The sequence below is a fragment of the Aphelocoma coerulescens genome, chromosome 2, assembly GCF_041296385.1.
Source record: "Aphelocoma coerulescens isolate FSJ_1873_10779 chromosome 2, UR_Acoe_1.0, whole genome shotgun sequence".
Taxonomy (NCBI): domain Eukaryota; kingdom Metazoa; phylum Chordata; class Aves; order Passeriformes; family Corvidae; genus Aphelocoma; species Aphelocoma coerulescens.
The window spans coordinates 128,312,001-128,324,497 of NC_091015.1; the positions used below are offsets into that span (position 1 = coordinate 128,312,001).

At 40.9% G+C, this 12,497-nt stretch overlaps 1 protein-coding gene across 1 annotated transcript in view; it reads left to right on the forward strand.

Annotated features, from left to right (window-relative positions):
- The window catches only part of XKR4 (XK related 4), a 215,506-nt gene that overhangs the window by 128,118 nt on the left and 74,891 nt on the right, over positions 1-12,497 (forward strand). The window contains exon 2 of the mRNA XM_069005971.1: positions 11,738-11,937. Within this exon, the coding sequence (XP_068862072.1) occupies positions 11,738-11,937 (200 nt within the window). The remainder of the gene's footprint in view (positions 1-11,737; positions 11,938-12,497) is intronic.

Below are 12,497 nucleotides of genomic sequence, written 5' to 3' on the forward strand. Positions count from 1 at the left end.
TTACAGCACACAGATTTTATGTTTGTTTAGTTGTATTTGTAGCATTTCAACAGTATGGTCTCCCAAGTTTTACAAGTCTTCTATCAGATGTTATATCTTTCTCTGCTGGAATAAGAAGCCTAAACTGCAGGGGAATTACAGATTATACATATGCATATGTATGCAAATATGGTTGTGTTTTGTGCTGCAAAACTGATCTTACATCCAGCTAAAAATAGTATTTAAAAAATGTTCGTAGACCAAGCCTTAGCTGAACCTTTTCAAACCTTTCTTCTGTTCCTGCCACAGCAAAAAAAAGTCTTTCTTAATTCTTGTTTCGTGCCTGTGTTATCTCTGCCTTCTTTTCTGAATAAGTTTTTAAACAAAATGGCTGTTGAATTCAGACTCAGTCTCAGCATATATAAATGCATGCCCTTTGATACAAGCCATTCCTTGAAGCATTTTTCTTGAAGGCATTTTACTACCCTTCAGTGCTTCTTGGACTTTGTGCTATTTTTTAAGATGGAGCTCATATTGGAATCTAGAATTCCAGTTAGACTGAAAACTGTAGATCTCTAATGACCACAGTTTGCTTTCAAGTCCTAAATGTAGTTTCTGTCTTGCCAGCTCATGTTATTTTCTCCTTTGGCTTGTATGCTGCCAGCATGTCACCTCTTATATTCCTTCTTCTTTTGCTATAATATATTGATAAGGGGCAAACTGGGAGGTCTGTAAGCTGGCAAAATTCCCTCTAGATTCCTCAGAGTGTTTTTCTCACTGACACCCTTTGGATTTGGCCTATGGGAATTGATGAAAGTCTGACATGAAAATGCTGTCATTTGCCGTAGACCTTTTTCCCCAGGCAAAACCTAAGCGAGAAATTTTATTCCTAAGATTTCTGAATACTAGATTTGCAAAGCACACAGTGCATGGTGAGGTATTCAGCTTGGTATTCAAGACCATTTCTTTGTGAGATGCTTTTCAGCCCTACTAACGCTATTTGCTGGCAAATTTGTTTTTGAATTGATTCTTATATAAAATTCTTCAAGCAGGCAACATTTAAAGAACATTCTCCATTAGTCCAGACCACTTACAAGCACCAAGAGGAAGTTAGCTTGAATTCTTGTTGAATAACACTGCCAGCCATTTGAATATCACATAAAGATCACGCGAACACTACCTGTATGTATCTTAATGAGTGACTAATCCTACATTATTTCCTGAGTGTTTATAGATTGCCCCATCCAAACAATGACCATTCAATTTATTAGGAGTTTTTTGTTGGAGGATTAGCTAATGGCTTCTCCTGAATACTTCCAAAGAAATTGCTGAGGCATAGACTGCTACATAAATAGGATGAATAAAAAGTTATTTACAGCGGAGATATTTCCAAACAGAATTCTCAGCTGTGTGTTTTCTCTGAGCCAGAAAGAGCAAGCAGGTCCTATAAAAGCTCTTATAAGCAATTTGGAGGGATTTTTGGAGGAAGGAAGGGGAAGGTTGGCAATAGTTCAGTTTTAGTGGTTAGTGGAAGCAGCTATCTCCTGCTGTTTCACAGTGTGAGATTACATGCTAGGCCCCCAGAGTGACACAACCCAGATTCATCCTGGCACACACCGTTGGTCATGAAAGAAAGATGTTTATATGGAAGGAAACACATTACATTTTGTCTGTGGGGATAAAATATAGTATCTACCCTAGCCATTCTGATTCTCTAGTGTTTGTACTACTGTTGCTTCTCCTGACTTTTGCAAAAGACACTGCAGGCATCTCCTCTGCTTTAAAAATGCAATTTCTTCATTTCCTGGATCAAAGAAATCACAACTGCCTGCTCTTGTTCTGTGAAAGTTGTCACTGGAAATCTGCATAACCAGCAGGCAGATTTATCTACTTAATTTATCAAAGGCATCAGGGAAAGCAATAACCAACATGGATTCTTGTGAATACTCATGTAAAGGTATTCCCTCTTCCAGATGGTGGGTTTGACCATGAGGTTGAGAACTTGCCACTGAAGGGTTCCCTTACAAAGCAATCATGACCTGTCACAGGAGTGCCCAAGGGTATTTACCTCACCTGCTGCTCCACCACTGTGTTGAATCTTCCCTTCTGAACTGTTCAGATCAATAAATAGCCCATGTCCCTATGGACATGGGATGAGAGATGGATGCTGGGAGAAACTCAGCTGTCCCAGAGGGGCCTGTGCATCTCCCTGTGTGCAATGTGAATAATAAACACTGCTACCCAGGAGAACAGCCTGTCTCCAGACTGCAAGATCTCCAGCCATGGAACACTGGTTTAAAGAGGGTGCCGTGGTACATTTTGCTCCTGTGAAAACAGTGGTAAGATAGACAAAGGTTCTTAATACCTTATCCTGGTCTTATCCTTGTGTGGCGATGGGATGCTGTCTGGATGCCTCTCCAGAGATCTGGGAAATACACCTGGTACCCCAAGCTGAGAAGCCAAAACCACTGTTCTCCAGCTGTGCCCACTCTTACTCTCCAAGCAGTCCTTTCTTCGAGTGCAATCAAATAGGTGATTGGGGGACAGGTGCATCTTCCTTGCCAGTCTCACATGGCAGGTCTCAGGACCATTTCCAAGGGCTATCATCATAAGTCTGTCAGAGCTGGGAGGGAACAGGGAAACAATTCAATTCCTGCTGCAGCCCCAGGGGCTGGTGAAGTGAGGATGCCTATGATAATGATTATATTCCTGTGACAGCTGCATGGTACAGATCCTTGGCCATGACTAATTGCCTTTCCAGGGAATGCCTGGAGCTCCTTGGGGGATTCTGTGCTTTTCTGATCCCTGATTCTTCTTGATATCTCCAGACTGAGACAGAGGCAAGCCAGGATTCACTTCTTGGGGTGCTTTAGGATGACTAACAGGCAGACAGGCTTAGAAGCAAATGAAAAGTATGACATGGGGAGGAAGGGAGGAGAAGAGAAAAAGAAAGTCAGTGTAAACCACTATTGGTTGGGAATCTCAGCTCTTCTTCATAGGACAGAAATAGCTTTCCACTTGGCCACCCTCAAAACCATGTAAGGCTGCGGGGAGGAAACCAGAAGGAGACAGTCACAGAGCAGACTGTGAATCAGGGTTTTAGCTGATCTCTTTAGAGACCCCTGGCATTTACCAACAGAGCCACGTTTTCCTAACATTTTCAGGGAGTAGTGCTTCAGAATGCCCATAAGGACCCTTTCAACAAAGCAGGAAAGCCCTCAGTTTCTAAGAGGTGCAGAGCAGGGCAGTTATCTAATCTCTTGGGAAGCTGCTTGCCCTTAGGGGTCTGATCTCACACAGTCAGGGCTGCAGCATTGACAATACATAAGAAACTCCAGTGTTTCCCACAAGTGGAAACCAAGGAAGCCTCTGAGAACCTCTGAGGCCCAAAGTGATTTCATCAGCTTTTGATGAAGCAGTGCCTGTAGTTAAAGGGCACTCAGGTGTGCGATGCCATACAGGAAATGACAGTGCAGTAAAACTTTCTAGTTTTGCTGCTGAACATGCCTAAATGGCCTTGTCCCCTGATTGAAACAGGAAAGGCAGCTGATATGTAGCACCAGTGGCAATGCCTGGTGAAGAAACTCTGAAAAACAAAGCTATAGACATCTGCATCATACTGTGAATTTTTTTATTATTTTACATCTGCATTTTTCTTTTCAATTCTAGCCATAGTTGATAGTGCAAAAAAATGCACTGATGTTTACTCCTAAAAAGTATCTGGGCAGCATCTAGAGGAGCTGTGGTCAGTGGCTGTGTCATACTTCCTGACAAGGTTATGCCATCCCTGTCATAGGCAGTGGCACAATCAGCTGCCTGTCTGATGGGTCCGTGGCCACTCAGCTCCATCTGCCCTCTGCCCTTGATCCCCAGCACTGTAAAAGGGAAAGCTGACCCATGCATGAGCACCACAGGCATGGTAGGGGCAGCCTGGCACCACAGGACTTCACCAGCTGATTGGGATGCAACAGAGCCTCCAGGCTGTCAGGGAGCCCTGGGAGGCAAGTGCATACTGGGAATACCCCAGTTTTGAGAGGAGAAACATGGAGATGATTAAACTAAACAGCAAACTTGTGGGGGTACTTCTGTCTGATCTGGCAACATGTGACAGGCAGGGTGTGGAGATATCACCTCACTGTGTGCAGAGGCAGAGGGTTTGCTGTCTGTGTCACCTGAATCTGCAGGGTACAGAGAAGGAAGGGACAGTAAACCACTGTAAAGCTAGAGGGGGGCTGGCAGGGGACAGCCCAGCATCAATGCCATTCAGTGCAAGCATCCAGGCTGCACCTCATTCCAGTGCAAGAAGATTTGTTTCCTGGAGAGGGCCTTTGCCTCACACAGGGTTGAATCCTGCCATGGGCTGTGCAGCTGTACCCCAGGGGTGAGGGCAGTCATTAGAGGAGCAGGCTACATCAGGCATTTCTTTAGACCACCCTGCCTTCTCCTCATTGAACCTGGACCTAGTTCAACCTAGTCCTGCCATCTCCCTCCACCACTGGTTCACAAACTGGAGGTCTGCAGTTTGCACATGTCAGGAAAGGAAGGACAGTGCTGGGTATGACTAGTTACAGTTGGGGAATTCACAAAGTAGCTAAATTCAGATGGCCATAAAAATTTAGATGACCATAAAATGCTGCTGTAATACGACTCATGGCCATTTGAGAAGGATCATCCAATCACAGAAGATGCCAGGGAATGCTTTATAGGTCGTAATGAAACAGATGTAATCATTTTGTTTATGCTCATAAAGTGCCTTGCTTTATGTTACAGGAAGTAAAGCAGTTATTTTTTTGATATCTTAAATACTGCAAAGTAAAATTAAATACAAAGAGTTGTGTTTTGTTTTTTATCTTTGTAGGGTATGCATATTTTGGAAATAAGCCTTTTAATGTCTCTGATGATGAAATATTCCCCAGTGGAATCTGTCCTCACATGGATCTCATCTCAGTGACACAGATGAGGATACTGCACTCATAATTTAAAGTAAATTAAGTCCAGGCTTTTGACTGCTGGTAAATTGCCAGAACCGTGCTTCGTTGGACAAGTTTTGGTCACTGCTGTGCTCCAGAATGCATTTCAGTTTCCTTTTGCACATTAAACCTTAATGGTCCCATCAAAGATAATTTGATTGGAAAATTAAAAGTTGGCTGGTTTTTCCTTCCTAGAATAAGGAATTAAAACTGAAGGGATTTTTTTGTTTCTTCCGAACAAAAAGAATGAGCATTAACATGTACTGCTAAGGCAGTAAGTCTTCCTGCTAAAGAAACTTTTTTTTAACTATTCAGGCACACCTAATAAAAAGGCACATAAGAAGTAAAATAGAACAATCTGTTGTTATTTAACATGGCAAATACTGTTGAGATACAAACACGATTAAGTTTTCTCTGGTAACCAAGCAACAGAAGAAAATACCACTTATCCGAATTGCTGTTTATTCTACTGAATTTTAGCTCTGCAGTAGTGATTTTCATCCTCTACACCTCAAACACAGAAAGAACAACTGTTTCTGGTATGGCTGAATTATTTAATATAGTGTTTGATGTAGGGGCAAATTAGGCATCAGAATAAACGTCTAGGACTGCTCCAACTACCCATTAATGACTTTGATCTTCTCAAAAGAGCTTCACTAGATTATGCAACATAAGCAAGCATCCTCTACAGACTTTGGCAATTGCTATAAAATGGACTACATGAGGCATGAAATCAGAATAATTTCATTTTTCCAAAGAATGCAAATGGTGTCTTATTCATGTGTATCATCCTAAGGACCTTTTAGATAAACCACATGGTAGCAATGTAATCTTTGACACTTCTAAACTGAAGACTTTCTTCTAGAGCCATATATATTATCATCAGATGGATAATTTCATTATGGGGAGAATCTGTAGCAAGTGCTCCAAGCCACAGCCAGGCTGGACTCACATATGGCTCTGCATTAACATATGCACATTCTTGTTGTGCACGCTGTCTCAATGAACAGCAGATGAACATAACTTTTCCATTTCTCAAAAATCAGAATTTGTAGTGAAATATTTGGAAAAGTCATGGGACTGGAAGAAAGGAGGTAAAAGCAAATAGCAAACTTTGGGGTGGGAATCCCAGGGGAGCTCAGAAGACTCAAAGACATTGACTGAGCCAAGGTATGTGCAGCAAGAACAGTTAAGTCCCACATGCTTGGGAACAACATGTCCACCAGTAATAAGGGTTTGGTTTCTCTGTTTCACTTATTAAAAACCTCAGCTATCTGTATGAAAAAGAATGGTGTCTATGAAGGATAATGGAGCAGCTTCTGAAATAATGTCTTAGAAGCAATGGGCATAAATGACACCCAGATACTATGAAGTAAACTGGGGTAAAACTCAAGCTATGTTAAATCACTGCCAAAAACATTTTCAGTTTCAATGATACCAGGATATTCACCAAAGGTCTTTTATAAAAGAGTAGATGAATTGTAGGCAGGTTGGAAACTTTTAGCACAGGGGCCAGTGGCACCTAAACACTCTTCCAGAATAACTGACTCTGAGGAATTGTTTCCTGTTTGGAAGGTATTCTGGGGGCCTCCTTGCCTACCTTGTACTGGAGCAAGACCTGGGAAGAAGTTCCTAAGAACGAGGGAGAAAGGAGTTAGAATTTTCTTCACACAAGAGAAAGGCACATCCTTCTAATCACAGGCTTCCGAAATATCATCTAGATTTGAGTGTGCTAACTGAAAGTTACACCTTGCTGCTGCAGAAAGGTGTAGGTTGGTCAGGTGCCAACTCCTGAGGAATGAACTCTGTAAGATTATTTGCATTCATCCTAGTTAATCAAGCAGTGGTTCTACAGTACTTTAAACATGGAAAGCGCTCCTATAAATATTTGGCATTATCGTATAATTACCCTACCTCATCTCAATTAAATGCACAAGTGGGCATGCTTTAATCATGTAAGTGAATTGTTACCAGAATTATTTCAAATGTAGGTATCTCAGTCTATGCTGACCATCCTCAAGATTGGTGTGTGAACCTGGAGCAAAATGAAGGTTCTTGATTTTGGAAAGACTGGAAAGCCACTATCTTATCAGAATGAATGTCTCTTTCCCTAGAACCGAAATACATTTTTTTCCAAATACAAATGTAGGCAATTTTTTTATTTCTATTTGTCTTGCATCTTGAACACCTGTTGTGGACAGCACAAGGAGTAGCCTGGTTTTCTGTTTGGTTTTTTACTTTACTGCCTTCCCTCATTAATATAATGGAAAAAGAATGTCGCTTGTGGTCTTGTCTCAGATTCACGTCCTTCAGGGTTATGCTTTGTCAGTGGTCTGTATAGTGTGCTGTGTGATGCACTGAAATAAATTAAAACAATTAAATGCTGAAAATTTCTCTACTTCCTCCAAAGGTTAAGACATTAGGACTCAATAACAATATATATATTGCCATCTGATTTTCAGTGATATAGTGCTCACTCCTTTGTATTAATTCTAAATATAAGCTTCTTTAAGTCAGCATTGACAACCCAAGCAGGGGTCTGTCTTCATAAAAATAAAAAAAAAGAGAGAGAGTAAAAGAGTATTTTAAAATAATAGGGTTTTGATATTGCTTTTTCATAGTACATTTCATAGAATCACAGACTGAAAGAATGGTTTGGGTTGGAAGGGATCTTAAAAATCATCCAGTTCCAATTCCCTGCCATCAGCAGGGACAGCTTCCTCTAGACCAGGTTGCTTAAAGTCCCATCTAGTCTGGCCTTGAACACTTTCAGGCATGGGCCATCCACAATTTCTCTGGTCAACCTCTTCCAGTGTCTCACCACCCTCACAATGAATAATTTCTTTCTTATATCTAATTTAAACCTACCTTCTTTCAGTTTGAATCCATAACTGCTTGTCCTACGTGCCTTTGTAAGAAGTCCCTCTCCAGCTTTCTGGTACTCCAGCTTCAGATACTGGAAGGCCACAATGAGGTCTCCCTGGAGCCTTCTCTTCCCCAGGCTGAACAACCTCAACTCTCTCAGCCTGACTTAATGGGAGAGGTTTCATAGTCTTCTAACTGCAAAATCTCTAAGAAACTCAGTTACATCTAAGTTTTTCTCCACAAACAAGGGAACTACGAAATTGTAGGATCTTTTTGTGGAGTGGTTAGAGTGGTGGGGGTTTTTTGATTTTACTCTTCTAGTGAAATAAGACATTTTAATGGACTATCTTGATTTATTAGACAAAGTAGTTATTTTACTAGATGGCAGTATTGTTACCACACTTTCCATTCCTGCTTCTTTTCCATTTTTTGTCTGGTGCTCTAACCCTCAATTCTTCACTCTTTTTCATCTTTTTTCCTATCATTTAAATGTTCTTTGGGAACATGGACAGGCAGTTTTTGTGTATTTGTAAGGAACCAGCAGAAGACTGTAGTTGACTGAATGCAGTCACAACCAAAATAGTAACATTCATACCTGCTCTTTCAGGTTCATTGACATCAATTTACCCCACAATAAACCTAAGACATTTTCTAATGCAGAAGTCTTTACTACTTCTTCCTATATCTTTCTGGAATAACTGTATATAAGACTCACAACCTGGACTCACATAAAAATGTGAATTTCCACCAAAACAATACCAGAACACCAAAATATAAAAAGCCTTTAAATCAGGAACTACCTCTGACTGTGTCTGTATGGCATTTGCTGACAATAGGCCTTCAGTGAGGGTGTCTAAAGTGGAATTACATAATGCATATATATATATAAAATGGAATGTGTCATTACTGCAGTGTTAAGCTATATTTGGAAGCCACTACAACAAAGCACTTTCTCCCATTTTTTTCCCTTCTATTTCACTATCAGAAAAAAGTATCTTTGATATATGAATCATTTTATGAGACCATCTTTTTATTTTAATAACTGCTAATTTGCACACCTAACATCAATTGCTGGTGCAGTTAATTGTGGATGCAAATCAGAATGTTTAGCTGTCTAATCACCTGATTGTGCCTATAAATCAGTGACAGTAATTATGTGTGTAAATGCTCATTTCAGCCTGAAATTAATTTGGCCAAAATTGAAAGGACAGGAAAAATATACCACCCTAGGCTGAAATTTGGTCCCCAGTGTGTAAAAACAGAAAGTATCTTCCTCCTCTGCATCTTGTGTTTAAACTGCAGAGAGCTAAATAGACAGAGAGCAATGATTCCCCAGTCCCCAATAACTCACTGCCAGTGTTTCACAATAAAGTGCAATGGGAGAGGAAATATTTCCACACGGGTTCATTAATCACAACATATTTGCCATGCACAACCACTCTGCAGAACAGGTAAAGAACCCTAGGGGTCCTCACCTGCCACAGTATGTCATTTTTTTAATAGGAAAAGTATTTTTTGTGCAAATGCTGTAGAACTGAAGTTGCAGATGGCTCCACTGGCAGAGCTAGAGCCTCCTGGCACAGCCTTCAGCAGTCACAGCTCCTTTAGGAATTTATAGCAAGGGTTAGTGTTACCTTAAAAGAAGGATGTTGAAGATGCTCCCACTATGTGCTATATTCCAAGGTGTGCCCCTCAGGAGAACATGTTAGGCAGGACAAACAAAGCCCACCTAAACAATAAACTGCAGGAGGAAATACAAGCCTTACCTGTCCCTGTTGTGCTGCAGGACTTTAATGTGAGGTCTAGGAACAATTAAATGGATTGTGACTGAGAACCTGTGGGTCCAATGGACCCCATTAACAGAACTGTACAGCAAAAGATGCCTTTCCAGCTCAGTGGCTTTCAGACGTGGGCAGCAGGCCATTTCACTTTACCTAACCCCAAGGACACCACAGAGCCCCAGTTACCCCATCACACTCTGACCCATCTAGACCTGCTCAGTGTTTTGCATGAGAGTTACAGTTGGCTTCTTGTTTACTGTACCTCTGTGGTCTCAATCTCAATGAGCAGTTCACTGCTGCTTCACTCCCACATGGGACTTTGATAAAATTCAAAGCCACCTGGTGTGATTTTAATTTAAATGTGAGTTTAATGTGTTTTCCTTTTATATTGCTATGATGTGCATTGTCAAGAGAACTGCTGCAGGCTCAGATCTGTCCTCTCAGCTGTTTCTCTGTGCTAGTCCCTGGTTTTGTCTGGTGAATATTCCTGGATAAAAACTGCTGCTCTGAAGTAGAATGTGCATTGGGTAGAAGAGTGCATTGGGTACTAGGGTTCATTGGGTCATTCTTCAGGGGGGCCACCAAGTCTCAGGCTCTTTGTGAATCAGAGGCCAAAAATCTTCTCATCAGCATAAGACACTTCCAGAGTTACAGCTGAACAGTGTAGAGATTAAAGGTTGCGTGCAACTTTTCTAAAAAGAGATTTCACAATTCACCATGCTCCACCAGTTATGAAAAGGGTTTTAAGACAAGAACTTGTGGAAAGAAGAAATACTGAAATAATTTATCTCAACTAATTAAAAGAATTCATATTGAAAGTGGTTAAAATTTACTAAATTTTTTCTAATTATAAAATAGGATCTCACTTTTAAAAATTGCTGTGAAAACATATTAAAATATCATAAGAAAATGCTGTCAGGAAGATGAAAGATACTTCAGGAAAAAGAGAAACAAAAATCTAGAGCAGTTAGTAGATTACAGTAGGACACAAGGCACCTTGATGCAAGACAGCACCTTATTCTTCGGAATTTTTCATTAAGTGAGACTGGGAGTTTTTTCAGCCAGCATTAATTAGCTTGGAATTAAAATTGTAGGAACAATGTGGGAGCTTTTCTGACACAGAATAACTGAGATCAGATCACAATAACAGAGCAGATCAAAGGCCACCCAGAGTGATCACTGCGCTGTGACTAAGGTGTGTCAAGGGACACTGCTGCAAGCTCTGCAAGGGTCACCACAGGCATCACAGCATCTGGGTACTGGCCTTCAGAAGACATCCCTTGCTTCCTAAAACCACTCATTGCTCCTGCATCCACCAAAATCTACTTTATGGTCTGGTTGCCAGGCGTTTTTCCTGCTGATTGCACAGGCCACAAGAGCTGACATGCTTTGACAATTGCTCCCTTTATCTGCTGGTTACTACTGGGAGCAGCAGCAGCCTGGTGGGTTCCTGGCTCCTGCTGCTTCTTGCTGCTATTGCTGCATGGGAGCTACCATAGTGAGTCATTTCTGATCTCCAAGGGAACCCACAGCCAGATCTCCACGCCTCCTAAAATAGGAACTCACAGCTACATCTCCTCTCCAACTGAAATAATCAAATGATGAGGAAAAAAAAACCTATATACTTGGCAGTATCTGAAATATGGTACTCAGTGCATTAGATGGGTGGGAAAGCAGGACAATAAGCTCGGCCATGGTAGGGCTCCAGGCTAAGACCACCCCAGACTTGCAGTGCAGGTGGTCCTCCAAGTCCTAATAGAGCCATGCAGAAGGAGATTACTTCTTTGCAGGTTCTCATTTAAGAGTCAGTTTTGTTCCCCTCATTATTGAAAAACCTCTGAGGAAGGCCAGATAATCAAGATACCACCCTTATAGTTCAAATTAGAAGACTGAGTCCTTGAAAAAAATACTATTTAACAAATAAGACAATGCTAAGCTTTATTAATGGCCTTATAAAGGCTAGTCTTGTCTTCAGTTTCATTTACTCTTATCAGATCAGCTATTATAAATTTAAATACAACAATCTTTTAAAATAAATGTTCATTTTTCCAAAGTACATTGAACAAAATGTTATTTGCAGGCAGATCTATAACCTGTAAAATATCATTCTGTGCTTCTATAACCACTCTCTTTCATTTCCAGGTATTTTCACACTATGTACTTGGGTATCCGGAGTCGACAGAGTGGAGAGAATGACAGATGGCGGTTTTATTGGAAAATGGTGTATGAGTATGCAGATGTGAGTATGCTGCATTTGCTAGCCACCTTTCTGGAAAGTGCACCACAGCTGGTCCTGCAACTCTGTATTGTTGTACAGACTCGTACACTCCAGGCTCTCCAAGGTAGGGGTTCATTTAATCTATTTATTTTTTATAATTTTTGGAAGATGTAATTTCCACACAGAGATATTTATCCATCTTTCAAACTGCCATGTGCCTTGTAGTCCTGGCATAAGAGCAGATCTTGCCTGCTAGCTGCTATTTAGCTGTTAACAATAACTCTGTTAAGAAAACCTGTGTTATTAGAGGTTTTTTTAGCCTTTCTTAATGGCCCTGGGCTGTGGGTAGGATTTATAATGTTTTGCTTTCTGCATGTCCTTGTGTAATAGAAGAGCTCTTCTGATTCTCCACTGGGCCAAAGTGAAAATTGCATCAATCAAACTATTGCTCTTCTCCCTATGCTTTTTTCTGTGAATGTACAAAACCCTGCAAACTGCAGTAATGAGGCTCATATGGCATTAAGCAAAACAAGAGATGGCACAGGAGATAGCAGCAATTCTGTGAAGAAAGGCCGATGTTTATGCCCATAGGTTCTTGGCCATGGTTATCTGAAATAATACAAATCATCTCAAGCAGTACTCATGCCTTCACACTCTGGGTTTCCTTCTAAGGTTGATGCTTTC